The sequence below is a fragment of the Lepisma saccharinum genome, chromosome 6, assembly GCF_977018435.1.
Source record: "Lepisma saccharinum chromosome 6, izLepSacc3.1, whole genome shotgun sequence".
Classification (NCBI taxonomy): domain Eukaryota; kingdom Metazoa; phylum Arthropoda; class Insecta; order Zygentoma; family Lepismatidae; genus Lepisma; species Lepisma saccharinum.
The window spans coordinates 20,160,456-20,176,303 of record NC_139234.1 but is presented as its reverse complement, the minus strand read 5'-3'; the positions used below and the strand labels follow the sequence as shown (position 1 = coordinate 20,176,303).

Here is a 15,848-nt window from a genome sequence, read left to right as displayed (position 1 = left end):
ACAGACAAATGAACGGTCCAATTCGGAAATATTTCTAGTGTTGATTGATGTGGTTCATTTTACATCGCTTGACACTTTTGGCAAATCACAAAGATGAGAACGAGAAATTGATAGGATGAAATTCATGAAGTGACACTCGCAAAGAACACCAATTCGAACCTAGGACCCCTGCTGTCATAGTGTGCTGTGCGAACCACTCCACCACGGAGGTCGGCAATTTTCTGGTATTAATTGGATATTTTTGTTATCTTTCGGTGCACTAAAATTACATTTATAACACCATTAAGCCTTGTTTCCATGATATGAAAAACTCAATATGCTGACCAAGGCAGACATTTATTTTATTATAAAACATAAACTAAACGTAACGTTTCAACCTTCTAGCAAGGTCCTCATCAGACTCTGCACCAAGTACAAATGTAACAAGGTACAAAACAGAACAATATATATGCACAAACATTACTCCCCTAGACTATTAGAAAGTTGTTCTGGAACATTCTAGCAGGTGGCTTTCCCTTGTCAACTGTACTTTCACCTAAAAGTCTGAACATATTTTCTTCCATCTAGAATGTGGTTGGACTCTTTATCTCACGCTCTTTTTACTTCATTGTTCTTCCTTCCTCTCTCCTCTTTCTCTCTTGTCCTTTCCACTCTTTCTAACACCTTCTTCCATCTTGCTAGAAGGTTGAAACGTTACGTTTAGTTTATGTTTTATAATAAAATAAATTTCTGCCTTGGTCAGCATATTGAGTTTTTCATAAAATTACATGTTTGAAGCTTTATTTGATTCTGAGATATCAAAGGGCAAACATGGTAACACTGTTAAGCCTTGTTTCCATGTTAATAAAGCAATCAAATGCTGACCAAGGCGAAATTTATTGTAGAATTAATTATACACTAAAACGTAACGTTTCCACCCTCTAACAGGGTATTCTTCAGACAAAGATTCACAATATAATCACACATTGTGAATCTTTTGTCTGAAGAAGACCCTGTTAGAGGGTGGAAACGTTACGTTTTAGTGTATAATTTTTTCTGCAATAAATTTTGCCTTGGTCAGCATTTGATTGTTTTAGGTTAAATATATATTTCGTAGACAGACAAACAGATCTAGGTCCTTTGTATCGTGTAGAATAAGGAAGATGGTCTCTCCATCGAATGTTACGTTTCCATTGTCTGAGATATCTGGATGTATCGATAAATGTTGATTGTTGCCAACACCATACAAACGGACAATCGAGACGAAGATTAATATACGCATCAAGTAAATAAGCTCCAATTTTTTTCATTTAATCAGATTTCGCATTGATAGCTGGAACGGCTTCATATCAGGGTTGTTAAAGGTACAGAAACCCATACATTCTAATGGGTTCTATTGTGTTCCGCAACAGGAACGGAACCTTTTTTCTCGCACAATTTATATAAATTCGGTCCAAGTTGCATATTGTTACATTGAAAAAAGGTTCCTGGACCGAATTTAAACTGATCCGGAAAAGAGGTTCCTGGACCGAATTGAAATACTCTACAGATAAAAAGGTTCTTTACGGTCCAGAACCCATTTACGCTTGCTGATTTTCTCTCCTGGACCGGAATTGAATTTACTTAAAATTCCTGGACCTCTAACAACCATGCTGCGTATATATTACAGCATTAAAAAATGTATCGACTGTTCAACTACCACACACACAGGCGAAGACGAAATTGTGTACCAGAATGTTTTGTGGGCGTGTGCAACGAGGATGAAACACTTTGCAACGTGTCACCACTCGTGACTCCAGGGTATGGAGATCCGAGTCGGCAACACACCGCTCCTTGCTCCGGCTGGTCAGTTGAAAGCACCAGTTCTCACCCAGGGATCGGGATTAAGACGATCCACCCTTCCTCCAGGAAGGAAACTACGTGACAGTAAATGAAATTCAAATACTTCATAATTAAAATGTCCAAAATCTTTAATCACGAATCGCGTACGTACATACTGATTCGCACAAGTTAAAATTATAATTTGTCGGGTCCTGCACGCTCGTAGGCAGTGATAGCCTTCACAGTTAATAGCAAGACCTCAACTGCCTACCTCAAGCGCGAGGCGCAGCATAACAGATTGTTCTATCTTACAATAATACAAACTCATAACATAAAATAACACAAGAAAAACTGATAATTTATATAACAGATTAATGGTAATTAGCGATAGTAAGCTAAAGTTCAGGTTGGCAACAATTAAAAATGCCAACGTAAAAGTTTTTACATCGCCAAAAACACGTAGCGAGGTTTCTCCACTCCTAACGTAAACAGCCAATAGCAAAACGATATTTTTATTGAAAACAAGGGAGATATAGTACTTTGCTATAATATTACAATATTAAACTATATAGAAATAACTAAACTGATTTTATCAAATACGTAATTCAAATTTGCCCTTGCACATAAAAATTAAATAAAGATTTAGTTTATAACGAAGACAAATTACTTCAATCTTGTACACTGTTGAACAACAATGGATATTAAAAAAAAAAAGTAAAGTGCTCCCCTGTGCATAGCACCACGCCATGAAGGCGTATAGGGGGTGTGGGGGTAACGCCCCACACTTTCTTGATCCGGTCGTGAGTGGGGGTGATGTGATCAGCATCACGCCCCTGACCGCCTTTACCCCCCAGGGTTTCCCCCAGGTACCCATGTTATTCGACGCTGGGTAGGCGCCGGGGCCGCTTCCACCGTTAGAAAAGTTCCCGGATTTGAACCGGCCGGGGATCGAACCCGGGACCTTTAGCATGGTAGTCAGACGCGTTACCGACTGAGCCACCGTACGACTGAAATCTGCCTAACATGGCGGTCGTTACAATTTGTATTGGCTGGCATTATTTCCCATTGTTGGTAAGACGCTCTCCGTCAATCTCGTTTGAAATAGCAAATATGGTTTATCCAGAGATGAGTTGCAGGAGAGGGACGTCATCAGCAGCGCCCGCCCATTTTATTGACCGGAAAACGTTCGTAATGACGCAAGAAATAAATTAATGATGAGAAGCCTGAAGGAATAAAAACTGCCGTGTGTTTACGAGCACTTTTATGACTGCAATCAAACCACGGATAAAACGAAATTGAAGTTACCTGCGCTTAGGTGAAACCATATACAAAATGTTTACGCTATATCTGCCTGATTTTCATTCATAAGGGAACGTAGGCCAGTCATTAAGTTTAGGTAATGAGAACTGCTAATTGCATAGAATTGCAGCAGAATTGCGAGGATGCAATAAAATATTGCCAAATATGTTGTGCTATAATTAGCGGTTGAAGTTGATTCGAATTTCAAATTATCCTAATGGAGAATAATCTAAATTACCAGCGTTTGAAATAGCTAGTAATAAGGCTAACGGGCCCGGTGTACTTATTTTTATTATTAAAATTGCCAGAAAAATATTATTTAGGTTACATTTTTGTTGAACTAAGGCCTTCCCGAGCCACTAAAGTCACCACTGCAAATAAATAAATATATAAATTAATAAAAACTTTCCTATTCTACTCTATTCTGGGTGTGTCTGGTCTTGCATAAACTTTATTTATTTTTTCTGTTGTGTTTCATTTCGTTTCCCTTATATTTACCTGTAATGATAATTATTCGTTAAGTTTTTTATCTTAAGACCACTTATGCTCAGATAGATAGTATATCTCCGTGGCTGAGTAGTTATCACAGCGATCAACGATGCGAGGGGCCCAGGTTCGAATCCCGGCTTGGGTCTGATTGCTCTTTTTCAGTTCCCTTTCACCAATCTCATCAATCATCACACATCCCCATCGTCGCGATTAGACAAATGCGTGCAGAAAAGTGACGTAAAATTACCCAATTCAATCAATCAATATTGTGATCAGATTGGCTAATCGGAACAGGACGATCAGTTTAAAGTGAGATCAGAACAACTTTGACATGTACCTCCACATAGATACGAACCCGGGACCTATTGATTACAAGGCACCATCCGGGAGACTCGTTCACAAAGATTTGTATGTATTTATCGGGATATGGCAGTCATTGAGCGGCGTAAAAGCTGTAGCTCGTTCAAAAAGCAGAGACAGGTGCTCTAAGATTTTTGTATTGCGTTCGTAGGGCCCTTGTTTCCATGTAATCCGGTTCGGAAGGGCGTTTCCTTCCCTACCCTTCTACGGCTTGTTTATTGCAATAAGCTTCTTTTGGGCACGTCTTCTCAGCGTTGTTCGGTGGTCGTCTTAGGCTCATAGTTTGGCCTTGATGTTTGTTTCTTGTCTTCGCTAGGGATGTTTCTTTCAATTCCCATATTTTGTTTTCTTGTTGAATTCGTGATCTCTGCGTTTGCACAACCACATATTGCTTATTGTCTCGGCCATCTAGCCGATAATATTATACTAAGACACTTATTCAGAAATACGTATGTAGAGGAAAATATCAAACGGGATTCTAAAATCATGTAAATGTTGTGCATAGTTTATGTAACAATGCACATTACTATGCAAGAAATTCCATAGGAATTGTGTAGCCTGTTTAATCAAAATAATCGATATTTAAGAATTATGTTAAATATGGTTTATATACGTCGAATATATTACTGTTATGCCCTTTTATGAAGAGCGAACACACTTAAAATACTTTTATATTGATAGCTGATTTAATAAAATTCAATGGTTGATCTTTGGGAGACTGTTCCTACACGGGTAGTCAATATCTTTTTATCAGCCCTCCTTGTTTCTCAGTTGCACTAGATTCTAGGTAATTTTCATTTGCAAACCAACAGAATAAACAAGCAGGTGTGCCTGTTTAATTTTTGAGTAAGCTTGCGTCACACAACATCCCAGGGTGCTTTTTCAGAGTCAAATGTAAATACCACTGTAGGACGTGCTTGTTTACCATCTAAGTACACGTTCTTGTTTATCCCTTAACTTGCTAACCACCCTTGTGTTATACTTTGTATTTATGGTTGTTCGTCAGACGATAAATAACGTTGAAAGTTATCTTCCAAAACCCAACTGGTCAAATGTCAAGATAGAATGAACGAAGCGCAATAATTATGAAGGATTAGTTTAGTACCATATCCGTTGATATAATATATTAGCATTCATAAGATTAAAATCCGCTTTAGACGGAAGCATTTCCTTTAACATTTTTGCTAGCATAAATGCTAAGTCATTGTGGCTACTCACCGGGAATTCCTTGAATTCCGGGAATTATGCGTGTATTATTAGCTCCGGGAATCATGCGTGAATTCTACGTGAATTTTTCTCCGTAGACGTGAAAAATTGCAAGTTTTATTAATCCAAATCACATTGAGTTTATATTTATTAGGTAAATTTGATTTTGAAATTCTTATACAATGACCATTTTCGTAGGTTAGTATATACCGTAACATTTGTGACTTGTGTTTGAAGATGTATTACTAGTCTGAGTATGTGAAATTGCAAATGTAAACTCCACACCTTAAATTAAATATTTTATTATATAATGTTTAATTTAATTGAATCAGAATTTTTGGATACATTGGAATCAAAGACTCTTAATTTTGTTAATATACTGCATTTGTGTGTGTGGAAGGGGGGTGATAAGCAAGGTTGGAATAGAAAGTTGGAAAGTTCGCCTTCAAACTTGGGAATTATACTTGAATTTTTTCATGGTCTTAGAGTGGTCACCCTATAAGTAAATGCTTCAAAACATCTTATAGAAGATAGTACTTTAGGCCCGCTTTAGACGAAAGCATTTTCCTTAGCATTTTTGTTAACATATAGGCTATGCCATGACCAAAATGCTACCGCGTAAAGTGAAAAACCTTATGGCAATTCATATGCCATGGCATATTTCATGGCATTTCTCAAGGAACCCGTCCTATTTCCGTAGCATTTTTCGTAGCATAACCAATCAGAAGCGACCTCTAGGTCACGAGTGCAGCTGTAATGGCGGCCGCTTAAGATGTAAACAATGTATCACTTCACATTTTTTAAAGCCGATAACTTTTCAACCGAGAGGAATAACGTTCCATATTAAACGGTATTAGGTACAAAACAATGGCGCTGCTTAAATACATACTTTACAACGTTTTCTGTACACGTATGGAAGAATATTTTAGTTATTTGTTTCAATTGCAAACACAGTGCACTCAACATAGATGGTGTAAGTCAACTTGCCTTTCATGCTGTAGTGTATATGTTATACATTGTAATCGCAAGAGCTAACCGAAATGTTCCATGAAATGCTTTCGTGTAAAGTAATATCTGCTATAGATTTTTGGAAGCATTTACATAGTATTTATGCTAGCAAAAATGTTAAAGGATGTGCTTCCGTCTAAAGCCGGCCTACTACACGTGTTCATCAGTCAGTTTATATAAATCTCTGCAAGCCACAACCATACAGAGATGTATGTATAATGCACAACGCAATAAGTATTTCCATCTTTCTATCCTTTGGCCTTAGGGGATGAATATAGGAAAATCGACTACTTAGTAGGTGATTCTGTCCAGAGGAGTTTGGGCTGTGCATTGTTGAGTTAAGGAGTGAGGACCAACTCTTTTGGTTTCATGGAACCTACATGAAATGTATGCTAAATTCAAGTACTTAGTAGTGTAACATTAACAAAGGGGAACGATATGAGGGAGGAAATTGAAAGCAAACTTACTTCAGGTAGTGCATATTACTTTTTTTATTCATAAACCTTTATCCTCTTGTCTAAAGGTTAGAATGTATGGCACAGTAATTTTGCTTGCCGTTGTGTGCGGTTGTAAAACATAGTCACGTACTTTAAAAGAGCTGGTCTCCGCGGCGGATTAATTAGAAGGCGTGCTTCAACGCCAGGGATACTGGGTTCGAATCTCGGCAAGGGTGTGAATGACTCTTCACACCAATTTCATCATCATCAATCGTCATCTTCATGTAAGTTTGAGTTTTTTTTTAAAGCTCAGTTCCACAGATAAGCTAATCGGTCCTGGACCTACAGTTTAAAGCGTCAACCCGAAACCCCTTGATTACAAGGCTACGATGTTACAGAATTTCACATGAACCTGCCATCTAAGGACATGACAGTTAATAATAGCGATACTAATTTCTTAACTATACAATACTAAAAACAATATGCTAATAATATATAAACAATATCGTATTTGCTGCTGCAACAGACCTTCGGGTTTATGAATGTCATGGCGTTTATTGTAGGCACAAGGTATATCTGCTTCCCGCCACTCCGTGCGGACTTTATTGCCCATACATCCATGTTGCCTGCTTCCCAGAAGCTCTTTGCGCGTTGGAAGAATTCTTCTGAACATTCGCTACCATCTCCCTTGCATCTGAAGGTAAAGCTATTTCATGGAGAAATCCTAGAAGTACCACAAACATCGAAACCACAACAAACACAGTTACAAACAAACCTTGCATGTCGCGCAAGTATTCTATTTTGAGCCACACAGCGTCAGTAAGGGTAGAAAGCCATAACATAACATGCAGAGGCCATTGACGCTTTAAGGAGGGGTGCGGCGAGGTTCGTCATTGGCGGTGGCCGGTTCGTCGACGTGGTTGGTTTTAGCTGACGCAGCCCTCTACGGTTGTCTACATTTTTGATGAGAAGCCGATGGACTTAAACCTTTTGCCTTATAGTCCGACTCAACAGTACCGCATGCCAGGCTTTACAGTGTATTGTTAATTTAAACAAGGGCTATTTTCACCACCTCTTATGACAAGTATGTCACCAAATACCTGCATAAAAAGTGACTGTAATAATGATAATAATAAAGTAATAGTTATACTTTATCCACTTGCTCGTTGTTTTAGTCTGGGGCTACTATTTCGTGGCACACTCTGTGTAATAGCAATTGCCATATCAAATATGACGTGCAAATAGAGAAATATACAAATGGATAGAAAACTAGAAAGAACAAAAGAATAAAATAGCCAAGTTAACGTAAGCTTCGCTTCAATTTTAAGCAAAATCTGTGTGAAAATAGTACTAATAAAATACTAATAATTACAGTTATAGAAATTTAAATATTAAATATTAAATACTTTGCCTGGGTGTCAATTGATTTCCAGTATGTGCCTGTAGTGCGGTTAGTTTTGTTTTAGTGCTGAGAGAATTTACATTTTACGCAGTTCCGAATTCTCCGTTTTTATGATCTCATTAAATTTCTGAATCCCCCATTCCGCAGCTTCCCCTTTCGTTCCCCCCCAAGAGCTCCGAGTCGAGATATCCAGGGCGAGTGTTGCCTGTTGCTCCGGAAAGTCTAAACAAAATGAAGTGTCTTGTCATTCAGAATGAACGCACGAGAAGAACGGAAATAGGGGAGAGAATTCGCTGAAAGAGGAAGGAAAAGAAACATTGCTTTAGGAAGATGGTAAAAAAACAACAAAAAAACAGCGGTGACTCTGGAACCAATTTTGGGTAGAAGAGTGGCTGGTACAAAAAATAACAGACTCGCAAGAAGGGGAAAGTTTCTGCAAGGGTTGACGCAAGAAAAATGTTTTTTTTTTGTTTTTGTTTTTGTTGTCCGTGTTTCTCTTTTTCGAATATCATCTCACGGAATTCATTGAAAGAAATCCATTATGAATTTCCGTTGAATATGAGAGCAAGAAGAAAATGGGTGATTGAATATTTCTTCCCTTCTCCTGATTGAATTTTTCTTCCCATCTCCGACTCAAAATAAGGAAAAACTTATAAATAAAAAATATAAAGCTATCCATTGTCCATTCCACCGTGCCATAAAGGTACGTAAGGGTTGTGGAGGTTGGACCCTACACATTCTCTATCTCGGTCATATTGGAGGTGATGTGATGAGCACCACGCTGCAGTCATTTTTACTCTCGAGGTTTTAATCGAAGCGTCGCAGATTCTATTTCCGGTGGAGGCGCATAGTGGATCGGATCGCACTTTGAACTGTAGGTCTGTGATATGATGGACCAAGGAAGCTATCCTCTGTAATTAAAAAAATAATGTGTTTGCTTTTGTACATGTTGATCGTGCTAGGATTGTTTGTGTTAACATAATTCCTATATTTTTGGGACAAAGAAAATGTCTAACAACCTTATTATTATTATTATTTTTAAGGTCTCCATGTAGCGGTTCGTGAGCAATGGAGTGGGACAATACAGAAGAAGGTCATGCAACCTCCTGTCCGGACCAACTAAGTAAGTGGAAGCTTTAGTACTATTATGTCTGCATTATTATTATAATCCAGTGTGGCTCTCTGTGTGTTAATATATGTTTTACACTAAGATCATGCTACAGCACCAATTTAAGGATGAGGGGTACAGTTTCCTTCACATAACGCGAAGAACAGATCGAAATGGAGATCTACGTACATGACCTCTTGTCGGATGGAAACTAGAATTTTAAATGTGAGCGTATGGAAGTAGTGCTTTTTAACTTTTCTAGAAACACACTTCATACGAGGGTCATTTAAAAAATAATGTGCAATGTGGCAACACTGCAGAGTGGATGATGCAATCAGAGTAAATGTTACTCCAGTTTCAGTTGAAGGCTTGTGGAAGCAGCACGTGTATTCATCAGTTTCCTAGTGTACGCCAGTTGGAAATTACGAGTACTAGACATGGCGTCTGCAGGCGCCTCGGCTACTGTGACTGTTGAAGGAAGACCAAACATCGTGAATCAAATTTGAAAGTTTACGTGGCAAAAACCCAACATAAATTCACAGTGCTTTGCGTGAAGTTTGTGGTGAGCAAACAGTGGACCGTAGATCTTGAACCGTAGTAGCAGTTGCAGTCAAACGAGTAGAGAAGTCCCATCATCTCCACGACCAAAAAAAAAATTATAATCACAAGCAAAGGTGAAGCAAATGATCACCTTTATTTATTTATTTATTTATTTATTTATTACTAAACACAACAGGCGAATGCCCAATTACAGTGTTCTACATTTCTTATTTATCTTTACACTCAGTATATCAGATCTTTACCACCATGTACAATATATATAAGATACAGATATAATATATTATAAATTACATAAAATATGGAAATAAAATAAACAAGGATAAATCAAGGATAGAAGTTATTTACATTAAAGAAATATATTAATTATGTGTGTAATAAATTACCTGTAAATAATTGACACACTAGAAAGTACGTACATATATGTAATTGAGTATAAACTACGAAAGAAATATATATTTACAAATATTGCGTTTATGTTTACATTGTTGACATTTGTTCTTCCATTCCTTGAATAACATTTTTGAATGTCCCAATAGGCATGTGAAATATGTCTAATTTTGGTTCCCTTTCGGAACATCTGTTGTACAGTTCACACATTCTCCTGATAGGTGATTTATTTATAATGTTCGATCTTCTGTTACTACAGTAAAAGAGGCCCCCTTTGGATCGTGTCTTGGAGATAGGAACACGTATGTGTATTTGTTCTAGAAGATGTTGCACTTGAATATTATTGTTCATGATTTTGTATAAGAAACAGAGCATTTGCGTCTTCCTTCTTTTGCTGAGAGAAGGCAGGTTGTGGTGTTTACAGAGGGAAGTGTATGATTCGTATCGGGGATATATGCCTGTTTCTTTATAAGTAGCGTACCTTACGATAATCTCGAACGAAACTAGTGCCGCAGTAGCATTTGGATCGAAAAAATGAGACAGGAAAATCCACAAAAACCGACCTAGCTTGTTTCGGGATGGACCACTCATTTTGCATCCCCGCAAGTGAGGAAGGTTGTGACCGATTTCCTGAGCAATTATGAGTAGGAAGTATTGACCCGCCGGCCATACAGTTCAGACATGAGTCCAACAGACTTCGTCTTATTTCCCAAGTTGAAATACCCCGTACGTGGATAACGCTTTTCCTCTCTGGAAGAGTTTTCTGCAGCGGTACCCGAGTCATCCGTGAAGTGAACAACAGTGGTACTCTAACTGGCACAGCAAATCTTCCGAGACGTTGGGATACGGTTATTGAGAAGCAGGGGACTACACTGAATGACTGTAAGGAGATACTGCTTAACATGCAAAAAAAATAGCATGTAAGGAAAAAAAGCGTGCATTATGTATGAAATAACCCTCGTAATATAACTGCACAAAGTACACAGACTATAAAGAGAAAGATTGGAAAGTAATATGCCGGACCAGAAATAAACTTGATTTGACTTAATCATCGGTTTACAAAGCTGCTTTCAAATGACACATAGAAGCTGGAAGCTTCAAACCGATAGAATTGTTTTCTTTGATTCAATATATTGATTATCTCAGTGGTTCATGTTCAGCTCTCCAGAAAGTTTGCAAATTGAGGAGGTAGTTTGGCAGTGGCTTCAATTCGCGTACAGATGGATTGATAGCTTTTCGCAGAGCAAGAAATGTCGCGCGCACTACTCAAATACTATTTTTCTAGCTCTGTCCAGGCACACACTCAGCGTTGGAAAACATGCGTAGATGTGGAAGAATTCTGTTTTAAAAATGTCCAATTTCTGCAATTCTCCTTTAAAGCATCTACGAGAAAAAAACAATATATGGTGCATGTGTATGTGTCAAAGTAGTAGATATATAAATCCCCATTTTTCTTTTTCATCTTTCTACTACATAGCGTTCTATACTCTGTCTCAGACGTCTGTGGAGTAAACGAATGAAAATAAGTAATCTGTAAAGAATGATTGGAGAGGGCTCGACCACTGAAATGCAGAGAGGAAATGGGATTGCATGTAGGAGGCAACGAGACCGCAGCTAACAGCCGTTTCCAGCAACGCGTACGTATTTGCTCCACAGACTGCTGGGACGTAGTGTGTGTGTGTGTGTATATATATATATATATATATATATATATATATATATATTATTGTATTTTGTTTCATGCCTAGGTACATACATATATTTTTTTCAACCTAGCCACTCCCAGATCTTAGCTAGGCATTGCAAACAACTGAAAAAGTTATTGAAAAGGTGAATACCCCAAAGGAAAAGAAAATCCCGCAGAAGTACGACAGGATCTTGAAACAAGTTTTCAAGCCAATTTATATTGAGACATGCTACTTGTTCGCAGATTGACATTGTTATGTGTTTGTTTATTTGCTTCTAGAATCGTATTGTGAGAACTGCAATATCCAAGTCGTAAACTTCATCATTGGCACGGAAAAACATATCCTGAAGATTGACATGTAAGAAATACCTCACGGTTGCGACATAGAAACGTAAGGAATAAAGACTAATATTTACGCAGGTAAACCGAGGATTGCAGTCGAAGAATATTACACAAATCGGGATCTCAAATAACCTTTGTGCGTGACTCTCAGCAATAACTTTTCTCTGAGAGTCAGCAAAGCCTCGCATTTCGATGTGAACGCTCTCAAACAAAACGCCTGTTGTCGGTGGTATCCATCAGATGAAAGACAAATCTATTGTCGTTAATTCTATCCTTCACTCTTCGCCGGAAAAGTCATGCATTTGTAAGATTCTTCCGGGATCGCAACTCCCTTTGTTCTTCTTTGAATAATCGTTAAAAATAATATACTCTTTCTTAGGCTAACGTCCCATGTGTTTGTAATACCCTTTGATTTTGATGTCACATCCTTGGAAGTAGACAACCAGAGTCGCATCATTAATTGACGGGCTGCATAATGTTAAAGGATGAATACGGGAATGGTTGCAAAGTTCATTTCCGCATTGGAAAGTTGACAACGTTCTGCTGCCCGTCCATTTAATATTTTCCGATAACACGCTACTTTCGGAGAGTCCTCCATATATTATATATATATATATACACACACACACTTTTAAATTTGAGCATGTTATAAAAGAATCAGTTATTGGAATTATTTGTTAAATCTGCATGTAAGGATTTGAAGATGCAATTTATGTTATTACCACGTTTGATATATTTTTGCCACTACCAAAACAATGGTTTTACGCTCTATGAGAAGAAAACGTATACATGTAAGCTCTGATCATATAAACGTCTTACCTCTTTAAGAATAAACGCACAGTGATGTCGTTTGGAGTTCGTAATATGTGCATTCGCCATTCACCAATAGTTTAGATGTACCGACGTAAAATTCAGCTAGTAAATAGATGAATTTTAAGTTCTGAGATTAAAGTTTTGCAAAGTTTATATTACGCACTGTTCATCCACAGAAGAGCAAATCTGGTATTAAACATACAGTTTCAAGTGGAAACGTAACCGCTGCGCTATACCACCATGGGGAGTCAAACCCAATTCCCTTTGACAACAAAGCAGTCAGTAATTACCTATTAAAACCAATAACATGTTTGTTTTTATGAGAAATTCAAAAGCTATATCCGTTAGATTTTCATTTATTTCTGACGCGATCACCTGTACGTGAAATTATTTTAATCAGATTTAACCCCTTTATTTTAATCTTAAATTTGAATATCTAATTTGAATAACTAATTGTTACGCACTTGGAATTTTTAATGTGAATTTACATGCTTAAGAAACATTTTCAGTACAGCTAGAAAATTGAATGATTGTCCAATTTCTCCAAGGAAATGAAATTAAAATAATGGGAGTTTGGCTCCCATAGCGCCCCCCACCCCCCTTTCGATGTATTATTGCTTATAGTCATAACAATGTGTCTTGCCAATTGGAGTAATAATGATGGTAAGTTGAATATAATAATTGTGGAGTAATACTATAATTTAACATTTTCAGCCTTAGAAATGCATTTCTTAATTAACGATATAATAATTGAAATCTGGAGGCAAAATATTTGTGCAAATTGCTTTCTTTCTATTCCGTGTAAATGACATTTAAATTACGTTTTCATTGTATGTTGGAAAATATTATTTGCGTAATAATAATAATAATCACCGTAACAATTTCCGGCGAAAACATTAAAGGCTCTTCGCGATTTGAACCCAGAACCTTTGTGTCAATTACTGGAACATTGCTAAATACCTGAGCTTTAAGTCGTTTACACCACGTTGAAGATATTTCATTGAGTAAGTTCCTTATCAGTAAAACGAACTGCACAATTTTAATTATGTTATATGCTTAATAATGATGCAGTACACTTTAAACGGCCGCATTGTTAGTGGGTACTCCCTTTTGTGTCGTTAACCGATTTTTAATTACCAAGGCTATTAGGGAGCACAAAATTGAAACATGCACTGTTTTATGTGTGCGTTTTTTAGTAGTCTCCAATGAATTGTACTGTTTGATATCAAGAGAAGAATTTTTTTTGGGTGCGAAACAATTTTTTTTTTTACCTTCACAAAAGTATATTGCGGGCAATAAACAAACAACCCGGGGAAATGATAAAAATAGCGAATCCCCATCAAAAAGATAATGTGGCCGATTGTTATGAATACGTTTCAGAGCATGGCAGTAGAAGTAAATTTGTTTAGCTTTCTTTGTTTTCAAAAGCTTACGGTATTGTGACACCAGCGTCAAGTAATGCAGATATCGGGAATGTAATTGACCTGGGTATCCTTCGAAATCTGCAAAATTCAGGGAATTTTGTAAAAACACTCGGAAACCTGGAAAGCCATGGAAATTAGATGGTTTTTGTGCTTGGCAGGAGTATACAGCTCCCCATTTACGAGTTTTCGCGTATGCTCGATACAGTGGAGTCACGTGACTACGACAACGAATGTTTCTCACACTCCCTGCGCGGCCATCGTATGTCGCAACATTTATAGTGACTGATAATCACATTTCACGCTTTTCCCAAGTTGCTTGGTTTAATGTAACAGCTACATATCCTATTAGTATTGCAAAAAGGATTTGGATAAGAATAATTTTTTTAAAAAATTACTTAGGAAAGTCAGGGTAGTTGCTTTCGAAGAATAAGCGGGAACCCATAGGTGTGCTAAGTTGGCGAAAGTTTTGAGTTATTTTTTTGTTTTCTTTTTGCATTAAAGTTTTGAGTTGCTGTATTAAGTCCACTTTATGCACAGTAAGGCTAATCGGGACTGGACCTACAGTTTAAAGTGGGATCCGAACCACTTGTGCCTCCACCGGGTATCGAACCCGGGACCCCTTGATTACAAGGCAATGACGCTGCCACTGCGCCATCGGGGAGGCCCTAAGTTGGCTAAAGTCTTCCGCGTTGTACAGTCAATGAAGTTAATAATAAGATGTGTTTTATACAAGTATATTGATACAATTGTAAGTTGAATTGTATTTTTTGCAGCTTCTGCAAATATGCTGTGTAAAGAAACAAACTGCCAAGTGATATGAGTGTACGTTGCTATCGAGTACATTGTACTACTGTACGACTCTTTTATTTTCTCAATTATTCCATCATCTATTTATTCCCAAGCCAATACCTGCTATTTGCATATTTCCATTGTGGGATATAAGGTGTAACCTTTTTCGGAAGACCATTTACATCCTGGAAAGTTCCTTTTTTGCAGGCAAACGAGGCTTTGGCGCCTGTACCTTCAGCCAGTACAACGTCCGTGGGAACTGTGTTCCGTCCATGTGCGTTTGTGATTACCCCATGCATTTAATCTAATCACCATCATTCTCATCGTTGCGATTAGCCAAAAGGGGAAGAAAAGCGACCAAAAATAAATCTAAATTCATTTATTTTTAGAGCCTACCTTTCCTCTACTTTCTTATCTGCATGTTTGGGGAGCTTTTAGTTCCTAGAAATCCGGGCTCGAATGATGGGCAAGCAATGTATATTTGAGCTTCCAGTAATTGGGGTGTCAGATTCCTGATTCACATAGAACGTTGCCATATAAGCTTGAAATGAAGCCCGTCCTAACCTCTACATCGATAGGTAGGAGAATCGCTGTAGTTTCGGAATTCTGCGGTAGATGGATCCACGTGTCTTTACCGTCCTTGATAATATGGGCAAGTAAATCGATTCCGTCGGGTATCTGTTGGGAACAGATTTATTGACTGATTCGAGTTCACTGCTTTACAGAATTTTTTTTC

The 15,848-nt window shown here is 37.7% G+C and overlaps 1 protein-coding gene across 3 annotated transcripts in view; it reads left to right on the top strand.

The window, feature by feature from the left end:
* Positions 1–15,848, top strand: part of LOC145988613 (protein Fe65 homolog) — a 486,515-nt gene that overhangs the window by 156,984 nt on the left and 313,683 nt on the right. For all 3 annotated transcript variants that reach the window (XM_083123618.1, XM_083123617.1, XM_083123619.1), the window contains one exon: positions 9,045–9,124. In XM_083123618.1, the coding sequence (XP_082979744.1) occupies positions 9,070–9,124 (55 nt within the window). In that variant the 5' untranslated portion in view covers positions 9,045–9,069. The remainder of the gene's footprint in view (positions 1–9,044; positions 9,125–15,848) is intronic.